Source organism: Typopeltis vanoorti, chromosome 1 (genome assembly GCF_054136105.1).
Source record: "Typopeltis vanoorti isolate ZY-2024b chromosome 1, IOZ_Tvanoo_1.0, whole genome shotgun sequence".
NCBI lineage: Eukaryota > Metazoa > Arthropoda > Arachnida > Uropygi > Thelyphonidae > Typopeltis > Typopeltis vanoorti.
The window spans coordinates 187909238-187922685 of record NC_143549.1 but is presented as its reverse complement, the minus strand read 5'-3'; the positions used below and the strand labels follow the sequence as shown (position 1 = coordinate 187922685).

Here is a 13448-nt window from a genome sequence, read left to right as displayed (position 1 = left end):
TCTAAATCCAGAGTAATTTATTAAAAAAGGGTGGCACACCAATTGGCAATTCCTATAGGTGGAGATGACCTGCAAATGCTTCTGCCTGATATCTCGACTTGGGCCTGGCTCCCACTGAAGAGACCTCAATAAAGGTCGAAACCGGTCTGGGTAGTGGCCCTTCCCTTAATGCATAACAATAGACATATCCGCAAGGAGATGTGTTTTGCATTATAGGAGATACTAGGATAGGAGTGTTGGTAGCTTGCTCCACCTTTGCAACGAGTTGCCCTGGTGTGTACCACCTTAACCCAGTCCTGAAGATACTTTCAGGCGCAAACTTTGTTTGCTCACACTTGGATAAAGGATTAAACTAAATTTATTATATGAGGAAAGATTGAAAAGATGTAATTTGCAGAGTCTAGTGGAGAGAAGGAAGAGGGGAGATATGATAGAGACCTACAAGTTGGTAAGGGGTTGTTATAGGATCAATGGTGGAGAAGTTCTACAGAGAATAGTGGGAGATCAGGGGAGAACCAGAGGTCATCCCTGGAAACTATAAAAAGGGTGTGAGTAGGGGAGTGAGAGGCAGGTTTTTTTTTCGTGCAGAGTTGTGATTGGAATGCCTTGCCTGAGAGTGTGGTGTCTGCAAGGAATTTGAATGTGTTTAAGACACGGTATGATGAGATGTGTGTGAGATAAAAGGACCTCCTAGATGAGTCTTTGACTCCATGAGGTCTTGTTTAATAATAATAATAATAAAGGATTAAACCAAGAATATAATTTCTTGGCATCTTTAATTTAAATTCAGCTGAACTGCATACTAAGTAATCATAACATCATATTCACTTTGCCACATGTAGGTTATCTTGTGTGTATTCATATCATGTGTTTTCCCTTTGCATTTTTATAAATTTGTTTTAGTATATCTATGTTCTGCATGATTCTAAGGGGGGGGGGCAGTATATACAGGGAGGTCTGGAAAGTTCTAATAAACACCAAACACATAATTACATTAAAGCAACTGATATAACCACAAGAAGGAACATCCTAGTATGCTCTTTCTTTGTGGTTATATCAGTTGGTTTAATATTATTGTTGTTCTAGCTGTTTATCTGAACTTTCCAGACCCCCTCCCACTTATATATATCTGATCTGATATTCAATGCTATAAATTACTAAACTTAGAATCTCCTTTTAATTATCATGAAGGTATTTTCTTGATCATAAATTAGTATAATAATAATATTTGGTTGCAAATCAAGTGTTGATCAATTTTATTATTAAACTGAACCAACTAGTTTCACATAACCTCCAACAACTCTGCAATCTTTGGTTCTCCAGTAAAAATGCCAGAGCAGTCTGATAAAATTCAGCATATTTCATATGGCTCAACTCAAAATACCAGCTTTCACTATCTGTCAAAAAAAAAGAAAGACATCAACAAATCCAGTCAGTCAGTCTTTGAAAGGGCCAAGTACAGGATACTCCCTCCTGTTCAGATGGCAGTCAGACCTTCTCGGCCATCACTAAGGGTGTGAGGCATACCTTCTGTCCTACTGTGCTTCCACTTCTATCACATCCATCTAGTCAGCAACATCACTCAATAATAAGGCTGACTTCTTGGCATTGGTCATCTCTTTTGGCTCTTCTGTAGACAACTAAGGAAACCATCTCTTACTCTATCATGAACAACCATGATATTTCCTTGGATCTTTTGCCGGAAAGTCATTAAAAAAAAATTCTGTTAAAAAACATTTAATTTTCTTGACCAAAAAACTCTGGAATGACTTTTAATGGGATTATATTGATCAAGTGCATATAATAAAGAACTATGTTATACCAACTAGTTTCACCAACTAAGGCTGTTGGCATCTTCAGGGTACATAACTGATGTAAGGCACTAAAAAGTAAAAAACTGTTACAAACTATAATCAACCGATTCCAATTATATTAAACAAAGAACAGAGCGCGTACAATACATGAATAGAGTGTGCATGATCTCACTTGTTGTTATTTAGGAACGTACTATAGTTGGCACTGTAATTCAGTTCTGGCGAGTTGAGAGATCTGATAAGGGTCTTCCAGATCACGGGTAAGATTAGTCCTTATAACAAGGTTATTAACAAGGTTCCTGTTAAGGTTTTGCATACAGCAAACAACTGTTATGCCTTTTTAAAAATTCTGGAGTAGAGGTCCTCCTCTATGTAAGGAATTGTGCTTCTATCCCACTCTATGATAATGGTTCGTTCTTGAGAAATGAAAAGCTAACCCCGATTTTTCTTCTCTGTTATTATTGATGTCACCTGTGTTCTTTTTGCCTAATTTTAAGGCTCCTTGAAGTTTGGCCGATGTAATTCAAGCTGCATGAGCAGGGTATGTTATAAACTCCAACATATTTGGAGAAAGGATGGCTATCTTTTGGAGATCTTAAGAATTGTCTAATCGTTTCTGTAGGTTTAAAGGCCACTCTTATTTTATGTGGTCTAAGGAGTCTTGCAATCTTATTGGAAACTGTCCCTAAGTATGGAATGACGATGGTAGAAATATAACGTATATCATCTCGTCGTCTTTGTCAGGGTTCAGAGAAAAGTATCTTGTGGATGAGTCTTCAAGGAAATCCATTCATGGTAAGGTTGGTAGATATCAGGGATAGTTCTTCCTGGAGATCTTGTTGATCTGTTGTAAGGAGAGAGGTACAGTTATTCAGCATGTGTACAATACTAAGTTTCAAAATCCTCTTTATGGAGGATTTTGAAAGTAAAATCTTATCTCAAACAGACCCTAAACCCACAGTATGGTGGAGATACGTGGACGATATCTTTATTGTTTGGAACCACACAAAAGAGGACCTGTTTCGACTTTCTTAACAAAATCAACTCTCTACATCACACAATCAAAATCACTCTAGAACTTGAAAAAGATAACCAATTATCATTTCTGGACACTTTAATTAAGAAGCTTCCGAATAGTGGTATCAACCTCTCAGTTTACCGCAAACCTACCAATACAGGACGTTATTTACATTTCACTTCCTGCCACCACATTTCTCAGAAACTTAGTATTGTACACATGCTGAAGAACCGTGCCTCTCTCTTTACAACAGATCAACAAGACCTCCAGGAAGAACTATCCCTGATATCTACCAACTTTACCACGAATGGATTTCCTTGAAGACTCATTCACGAGATACTTTTCTCTGAACCCCAACAAAGACAACGAAATGATATACGTTATATTTCTACCATCGTCATTCCATACTTAGGGACAGTTTCCAATAAGATTGCAAGACTCCTTAGACCACATAAAATAAGAGTGGCCTTTAAACCTAAAGAAATGATTAGACAATTCTTAAGATCTCCAAAAGATAGCCATCCTTTCTCCAAATATGCTGGAGTTTATAACATACCCTGCTCGTGCGGCTTGAATTACATCGGCCAAACTTCAAGGAGCCTTGAAATTAGGCAAAAAGAACACAGGTGATGTCAGTAATAACAGAAGAAAAATCGGGGTTAGCTTTTCATTTCTCAAGAACGAACCATACCATAGAGTGGGATAGAAGCACAATTCCTTACATAGAGGAGGACTTCTGCTCCCAAATTTTTAGAGAGGCCACAACAGTTGCCTGCTGTATACAAAACCTTAACAGGAACCAAGGACTAATCTTACCCGTTATCTGGAAAACTCTTATTAAATCTCACAACTCTCCAGAACTGAATTACAGTGCTAACTATAGTAGTTCCTAAATAACAACAAGTGAGATCATGCATGCTCTATGCATGTATTGTATGTGCTCTCTTCTTTGTTTAATATAATTGGAATCGGTTGATTATGGTTTGTAAATTTTTTACTTTTTAGTGCCTTACATCAGTTATGTACCCTGAAGATGCCAATAGCCTTAGTTGGTGAAACTGGTTGGTATAACATAGTTGTTTATTATATGCACTTGATCAATATAATCCCATTAAAAGTCATTCCAAAAAAAAATTCTGTTTGTGTGGATACCAATAAATCTCCTGATTCAGATGATACTATAGTACATACTATTATAACAAAACTAGTCACTATAACAACCTATGCAAATCTCACCCAAATCCACATAGGCATAGTATATGGCTGTTCTAAAGAAAATTTTCTCTACTAAACTATCTGATATAACGAATGATTCCTGTGATGATCGTTTGTGTGTTATAATGTGAGTTGACTTACCACATTTGTGTTCAAAATTTGTAACTCCAGAATTAACATGTATTGATGGATATAGACTTGTCTCCATGTATACATGGAGACAAGCCTATATCCAGCTATCTAGAAAGAGAGATAAAAATCAGCCATGAATCAATCACCCATTGTCCTTATCCCTCACCCATCTTGAAAAGAATGGTGGAGAATTAAAACATAGTAATTAATGATTACTATTATATATTCCATCATTCATGTTGCAGATCTCGTACCCAACGTTACCTCCTCCTCTTTGAGATTTGAAGAAACTCATGACTATATAGTCACTCACCTGTATCTGGCATAGAGGTTTCCTTTTCAAGCTGCCATTTTCAGGCCTTTGTGATTGGAGTTACCAGTTTCGTTTTCTAGTGCATTTCTCTGTGAATGCTAGTGTACCTCAGTTATGTTCTTTTACTCATACTCTTTCTCCTATACATTACCAACCTTTTTCTCACTTTCCACAAATCCTTTTTTATTTTGTTTATTTAATTTATTACTATTTTTTATTTTATTTATTTATTTTTTGGTGTGTGCGTGCATGTGCACGAGTGTGCTGGCAACAGCACCTTTTTCTTGAAGATAATCTATAACCAGCGTCATAAACAATCTCCTCACCATTGTCCAACATAGTTAGAATAATCAAATGAACTGCATTGCGACCAAAACACATTCCTGTCTCATTACTTCTATTCCCCTCCCCCTCACTTTTTAGTAATATTCCATTCTCCAGTGAGGATCATCTTTCCCTTTTTTTTGGTGGGGGGGGGGGACTAACATAGTCTTTCCTAGTGCACACACACATTACATTATAGCCTATTTTATCATCAAAAACTTTGTGGTCTATTCTTTTCAAGACAATTCTTCTCATCTATACAACTCCTAAAGCTATATAAATCATGAATCCACCCAGCTTTAGAATACTATTCTGATTTGCCATCCTGGTTGGCCGAGTGGTTAGCATATCCTCTCTCCAGCCAAAAGGCTGCTTGTTCAAATCCTGCCATGGGCATGGATGTTTGTGATTGAAAATACTCATAGAAAGGGATCATGCAGAAAGAGAGAGTCTATGAGAAAGCATCTAATAGATTCTCTGTTTCTGCATGATGCCTTTTCTGTGAGTATCTTCATGGTGACTGCTCTTCTAAGCTAACTGTTGGTTATCATCATACACAGTTTAGCTTCAAACATATTAAATCAACTTTTCGTCTTCTCTTTCATTTAATCTACTCATGTTCCTTGGCACAGTCTTCCCTCATACCATTTTCCACTAAGGATTACATTCTTCAGCTGTTGAAACATCTTATATGATCATTTGCTAACAGTGCACTCTTGTGTTTTAGGTTTTGCAACCTCTCGTATGTGGAGTTCATGTGTATGTACAGTGATTCCACATCCCCTCGTCATAAACTTTAAAGGCATATTCTACACTTCAAAAGTAATGAAAATGCTCCAGCAAACATTGGTCCAGAAACCTTGCATTTCTGAGATTTAGCCTTTTGTAGTTGCACCACAAATGCTTAGAATATGCAAAGTAAATAGACTCAACTCAATGAATCAAATAATGGTAAACAACCAGAATCACATGCAAAATGTGCCTGTAGTTGTGTTTGCCATAATAGATTTATTCAGAGCTAGTGGGAGTTACTGTTTGTTTCAATGTTTTTAAGTCATACATCTGTGTTTAGCAGTGGAGGGTGAGCATATGTTTACTAAATTTATGCACTTTTATTATGATTGGGCCAATGAAAATGCAGCGTATCAGCTTTATCAACTGCCTATTCCTGGTCACTGACTTCCCTATGCTCTCAGTTGTTCACTTGTCTTCATCACTGCTTTTTTCCGTGCGGTTAGCCTGGTGGCTTTGCGCTTCGCAACCATATGCCTGGGGAAAGAGTGTCCTAGGTTCAATTTCCGTTAACGACGTGAGGAGCTTAAGGATCTTCCTCAGCCATAGCCAAGTTAGCCAGTCTTGGGCGTGGACAGCAGGGTTTTTCCGCCAGTTTATCAGGTGTTTTTCATCCCGCAAGCAGGCAAACCGATCTGAGGGCACACAGATTACAGTCAGGAATACTGACCCAGCCATAGGTCTGATTCGTCAGCCTATGTCGGTTCCGGAGCCTGGATAAAATTTGGGGGGACTAGATGATATTGTGAACTCCCGTAAAAAGGGGGAATGCAGTATCATTACACAAAATTTATTTATTTATCACTGCTTTTGTGAGCATGGCACAGTTTCTTCACCACAAAATGGTGAAGAAACTCCTCTGCACTCACCACACTTTCAGGCAATGCACTCCAATCATCCACCACTGTCCATGCAAAAAAATCTACTCCTCACCCCCTTGCTCACACCCCCTTTATATAGCTTAAAGGGATGGCCACTTGTTCTCCCACCTTTCTAGATATTCTATGAAAAATCTCATCCATATTAATCTGGTAATTATCCCTTACAACCTACATGTCTCGATCATATCCCCCCCCCCCTTCCACTAGGCTCTGCAATTTGCATTCCCTCAATCTGTCCTCATACTCCACATTCCAGAGACCAGAAACTGACTTAGTCAATTTTCTCTGAACCTTCTCCAGCAGCTCATCATCCTTTTGAAAACCAGGCAACCAAATCTATGCACAGTAATCCATATGCAGCCTGATCAAAGCCTTTACAATTGAATCATAACATTCTTACTTTTATAGTGTTCTCTGCATTATTCCCATAATACACTACATTGTCCTCAGAATTTTATCAAAATGTCCACAAAATTTCAAGTCCTTATCCATCATCACCCCCAGATCTTTCATCTCCTCCACCTCTTTTAAGATATCTCCACCAATCCTATACTCTGCATCCCATCTTTACTTTCTAAATTTTAAAACTTACAACTTTGCTATATTAAACTGACATCCCCACACACTCATCCATTCAGAGAGTATATTCAACTCCTCTTACATGGCTATAACATCTTCTCTGCTTCTCATAATTCTTCCCAACTTTAATCTGAAAATAACTGTATATCACCATTTAAGCCCATTGCAATGTCATTTACATTCAAAGCGAACAACAAATGGCCCCAAAACAGACCCCTGAGACTCACCACTAGTGACTTTCCTCTTCTGAGTTATCACCCCCCCCCCCCCATACACAACGTGCTGATCTATCAGACAGCCGGTCTCCAATCCAGTGCACTAATATATTATCCAACCCCATCCGTTCCAATTTTATTGGATAGACGTATATGAATTTTTTTCGGTATATGGTTGGAAGAGAAAGAATATGAGATATTCCTTGGATATTTAGTAAGAGTATGATAACTAGGATATTAAGACTGTTCTCCTCATTCACCTAGAATGGTGAATGAGTGGAATGATTTGCTAGAAGTTGAAGTATCATGGATTGTGTGAATACTGGTTGTTGTTGATCTCCCACAGTGAGTCTTAGGATTCCATAGAAATGCATAATGATAATAAACAAATATTGGTATTTCTAAACATAATTTATATGAAACTGATCATAATAATAAGAAGAAGAATGAGCAATTGTTGGGTTTTATTTAATTGTAATCTATTATTCCCGTTGTCAACTTTGTTATAATACTTTTGATATGAATAATTAATACTGTATCAATAAATATATTTTTTCACAGAAATGTAAATAGGAATACAGTCAACACCCACTGTAACAAACCGATTCTCTATAATAAACTATTGAAAAGTTCTGACCAAATTTCTATAGATGCAGTGCTATACTAGCAGAAATTTATAGCCAACTGTTGATTATGACAAACTATTCCTGTGGTCCCTTTGAGTTTTTTATAGTGGAAGTTAACTGTACGATTGATTAAGTACAACATATTTAATTGAAATCATGGCTTCTTATAGCTGACTGTTTTTTTTTTTTTTTCATCATTTTAATTGCAGTTAGAAACACAAGAGATAAAATTAATGGAGTTACAGCAGAAGCTTGAAGAAAAAGATGTGCCTTCTAGAAAGTATTATAATAACTCATCAATTAAATAATTTATGAATTTTGTACTGCCCTTTGTTAAATACAAAGGGCAGTATAAAAGTAATGCCTTTTTTTTTTTTTTTTTTTTTTTTTTTTTCAAGCATGGTAGAAAGCGAAAACTTGACACATCACTGAGTGAACAGTAATATCTCTATTTTCACCATAGTGCTGTTTAGTCACACAAACTCAACAAACAAGTAGTTCAAAATGGATGTTGTTATAAATGCATTTATAAAGAAGAGAGTGTCTTACATATGGACTTCTTGGAGAGTGCACCAGGATCATTTCAGAATATCTGGAGATATCACAAAAATTTAAACTATGCATCCAAAGAGTTTGACCTACCAGAAACAGTAATAAGGTCTTTCTCCTCCATGAATGACTCTTCCTGATTACCACTTGTTTGACCCTTAGGAGGATATTATTTTGCTGATGATGAAGAGCTGAAATATACTATTCATGAAGAGTTCCAACATAGGAGTAGACTTTTATGGCGTTGGCACAACATCTCACTCAAAAGTATAGAGAATGATGGACACTTCTTGCAGTACATATATATCAAAAGCCATTGATAAATATGTACTGAGAAAATATTGCTAAATACGTTATATTTTTTGAGAAAAAAAAATAGGCATTACTTTTGTACCACCACCTTTACACTGTGAATTTTTACTTAAAAATTCTGATTAATATATATAGTCTTAGAATACAGTAGTTCCTCGCATTTTGCCATCTTACTTTTCACTATTCTGCTCTTTCACCCCTTTCAAATATAACCATGATCCTTATACTCGCCACGTGGTTTGTTCTTTCCCCATGTTTTGTTGACCTTTTTTTTATTTTGCTTTTGCAAGTGATATATATATGTAGAAAGTATTTTACCTTGGGTATAATAAATGTTAAAGCTATTTTAAACCTGGTTTTACTCCATTTCCCAAGTAAGCAAACAGACAAACAAGTCAAGTTTGCGCCTGCAAGTGTTGCAAGTCTAGCTGACCCTGCACATAGTGCAAGACCAAGGCAACTCATGGTAAAAGTAGAATAAGCTCTGATCACTAATTTTAATATTTACCCTTAATGCAAAGCACATCTCCTGGAGGAGATGTATGATGCTTTGTATTAAAGGCAAGGGGCCACTACCCAGACCGGTTTCAACCTTATGAATAAGTAAAGCCATCTCTAAAAATTCGGACGATCCCTAGGTCACTCAATTGTGGGTGAAAGACTGTCCATCTCAGTGATGGCTCCACTCAGTGATGGCCTTACCCCCACCACCACCACCACCGAGCAGAACTGCTCATATTCCGAAGAAAAGCATTCGCCGACAAAGCCCCTCACCGGGCCGTGCCGGAAAACACTTTCCCCGGAGACTCAAATTGCTCCCTTAAAGCAAAAACCTTAAGACAGCGAACTCATCATTAGCAATCTCACCAGTTTCGACCTTTATTGAGGTCTCATCAGTGGGAGCCAGGCTAGAAATACCAAGATTTTAGTAATACAGAACTTATAAGTTCTTACCACCTTAACCCAGTCCTGAAGATACTTTCAGGTGCAAACTTTGTTTGCTCACACTTGCATAAAGGATTAACTAAATTTATTATAGTCTAACCAAGTGAAAAATAAACTTTCAACATCTTTCTCTAAATCCACAGTAATTTAATGAAAAGGTGACACACCGTTTGACAACTCCTATAGGTAGAGATGACCTTGCTAATGCTTCTGCCTGGTATCTCCACTTGGGCATGGCTCCCACTGAAGAGACCTCAATAAAGGTCGAAACTAGTCTGGGTAGTGGCCCTTCCCTTAATGCATAACATTATACATATCTGCAAGGAGATGTGTTTTGCATTATGGGAGATACTGAGATAGGAGTGATGTTAGCTTGCTCCACCTTTGCAACGAGTTGCCCGGTGTTGTACCACCTTACCCCAGTCCTGGAGATACTTTCAGGTGCAAACTTTGTTTGCTCACACTTGGATAAAGGATTAAACTAAATTTATTAGAGCTTAGAAGTATTTTACCAGAACAAGTTACCATAAGGTGTTTTAACCTTATGGTAACTTGTTCTGGTAAATAAAAATGGTAAATTTAAATAAAAATCTCAGGAGGAGTTATAAATGTAGAAAGTATTTTACCTTGGGTATAATAAATGTTAAAAATACCAAGCTATTTTAAACCTTGTTTTACTCCATTTCCCAAGTAAGTAAACAGACAAACAAGTCAAGTTTGCGCCTGCAAGTGTTGCAAGTCTAGCTGACCCTGCACGTAGTGCAAGCCCAAGGCAACTCATGGTAAAAGTAGAATAAGCTCTGATCACTAATCTTAATATTTACCCTTAATGCAAAGCACATCTCCTGGAGGAGATGTATGATGCTTTGTATTAAAGGCAAGGGGCCACTACCCAGACCAGTTTTGACCTTTATTGCGGTCTCATCAGTGATATCTCCTCCTGAGATTTTTATTTAATAAGGTTAAAACACCTTATGGTAACTTGTTCTGGTAAAATACTTAGAAGCTCTGTATTACTTAAAGTCTTTGTATTTCTAGCCTGGCTCCCACTGATGAGACCTCAATAAAGGTCGAAACCAGTCTGGGTAGTGACCCTTTGCCTTTAATACAAAGCATCATACATCTCCTCCAGGAGATGTGCTTTGCATTAAGGGTAAATATTAAGATTAGTGATCAGAGCTTATTGTACTTTTACCATGAGTTGCCTTGGTCTTGCACTACATGCAGGGTCAGCTAGACTTGCAACACTTGCAGGTGCAAACTTGACTTGTTTGTCTGTTTGTTTACTTGGGAAATGGAGTAAAACCAGGTTTAAAATAGCTTGGTATCTTTTAACATTTATTATACCCAAGATAAAATACTTTCTACATTTATATCTCCTCCTGAGATTTTTATTTAATAAGGTTAAAACACCTTATGGTAACTTGTTCTGGTAAAATACTTATAAGCTCTGTATTACTAAAATCTTGATATTTCTAGCCTGGCTCCCACTGATGAGACCTCAATAAAGGTCGAAACCGGTCTGGGTAGTGGCCCATTGCCTTTAATACAAAGCATAGATGTGCTTTGCATTAAGAGTAAATATTAAGATTAGTGATCAGAGCTTATTCTACTTTTACCATGAGTTGCCTTGGTCTTGCACTACGTGCAGGGTCAACTAGACTTGCAGGCGCAAACTTGGCTTGTTTATCTGTTTGCTTACTTGGGAAATGGAGTAAAACCAGGTTTAAAATAGCTTGGTATCTTTAACATATATATATATATATATATACACACACACACACACACACACACACACACACATCTTCAAGGCCCACCTTTCCTAATTGGGTTGTGAAGGCAACAGCTGCAAGAGGAACTTCCAATGGTCACGATCCTCTGCCACCAAGCTCAGGTGTTCTGGTGGGATTCCCAAACGTGTCCACCCAAGGTTTTGGATATAATCTATCCAGCGAGTCTTATGCCTTCCACGTGGCCTCCCACCCTCTGGCTTGGCAAAGAGGGCCTTGTGAGGGAGCCTCTCTTGTGGCATTCTGACCAGTTGCCCATAGTGCATACATTTTTCAGTAGCCAAAATGCATTTGCAAGCTAAATAAAGGCTGGTTTCCAATTTTTGCCAATTTCTGGTTTTCACCAGTGCTCTGGTTCCTAACCTGACAAATAAGTGGGGGAGTGCCTGTATATAAGATGTGCACAAAATTCATTTTGGCTTAGATTTTAAGCAGTTTTACCTTCAAAACCATCATGTATATCTAAATGAACAGATAATAAAAGGAACAGAAATTTCAAAGTTTATGATGTTATCCTAGTTCTGTGTTTCTACACATTGACTGATGAATAGCAATCATGTTATGTTACATTTGCTATGTTACACATGTGTAACATAGCAAATATGTTGTGCATATGATCTGACAACTCCAGTACAATGGTTAGACTTGCAAAGGAAGCCTACTACATCTTTTGGCTACCAGAGTTGCAAGTTGTATTTTCTATGCAGTGAGCATTAAGATGAGTGTTCATTGACAACCTCTGTAACATAGTAGTCAGAAAGTGGCATTCACAAATACAGGAAATGTTTTGTCCATAAAATAAACAGGCCAAGAACATCAGAAAAAAAAAAAAAAAGTCAACTGAATTATACAGGCATTCAGATCCAAAGAAATCCATAGAGTTGCAAATACTGAAGTCAGCTGCAGTTTTAGACAAACGTTTACACTTGTACTTGTGAACTGTCATATGTGGAAATTTATTCTTCCTCTTAAAACTCAGAGCGATTTCTGAGAACATACTGTATTAAAAAAAAAAAAAAAAGGTTACATTTTGAGCTATCCCAAGTTTCCTAGAGTGATCTGGTAAATTGCTTTTATATGTATTTTGACTCCTTTATTAGTATTATTATTATGATCACTGCATATCATACAGTGCCTTAAAGTTTCTTGTTTCTTGTTTTGGTTTTTGCTCAAAAAACAAAACAAAAACAAAAGTCCCTTTGAGGGACTCTCCTTTTCCCTCACCCCCACTCTGTGAATAACCAGGTGCAAAAGAGTGATAAATGGTTCTGACATGATTCTACCTCAATTCCTTCATGGTTATTATTGCAACTTTTCAGCATACACCCATGTATTTTAGTATAAATCTCATGACCAACTTATACAGTAATATCATATATGCTTTTCCTCCTGTTAATCCAAGCTCTGCATCTGGCATTATTATTTCAATCTTTCCTCATATGTGTAATATTCCAAGAGACTCAATATTACCCTACTTACTCCTCTCTGGACTGTTTCTAAAATCTCCTGATCATTCTGAAAACTACTTCACAAAAACTGCTGTTCAGCTTTAGTCCAACTGTGGCTTTATTACTCATGAAGAAGAACGAAGTCAAATGTGACCTCTTTATTCTTATTAAAACAACACTCCTATAAATGAGTGTATTCCTGTATCCCATACTAACATTTGGTCTTTTATTATTATTTTTAATATCTGACCTCCATGGAGTCAGAGACTTGTCATAGGAGGTACACACTTTTTCTTCTGCAGCTTATCCCACTTAAGTAGGTCACTGTTTCTAATGAGTCTCCTCCACATCCTCCTGTCTTGGGCTGTAACCACATCCAAGTTCTTTATCTTCAGGCCCTCCTTTATCACAGCTCCCTATATCTCTTCTTTGGCTGCCCTTGCTTCCTCCTCCTCTGCACATTCATCTGCATAACCTTTCTTCCCACATACTCAT

At 37.3% G+C, this 13448-nt stretch overlaps 1 protein-coding gene across 1 annotated transcript in view; it reads left to right on the top strand.

The window, feature by feature from the left end:
* LOC150110713 (uncharacterized) overlaps positions 1-13448 on the top strand; it is a 410078-nt gene that overhangs the window by 334030 nt on the left and 62600 nt on the right. The window contains exon 16 of the mRNA XM_090395888.1: positions 8119-8189. Coding sequence (XP_090252014.1) covers positions 8119-8189 — 71 coding nt within the window. The remainder of the gene's footprint in view (positions 1-8118; positions 8190-13448) is intronic.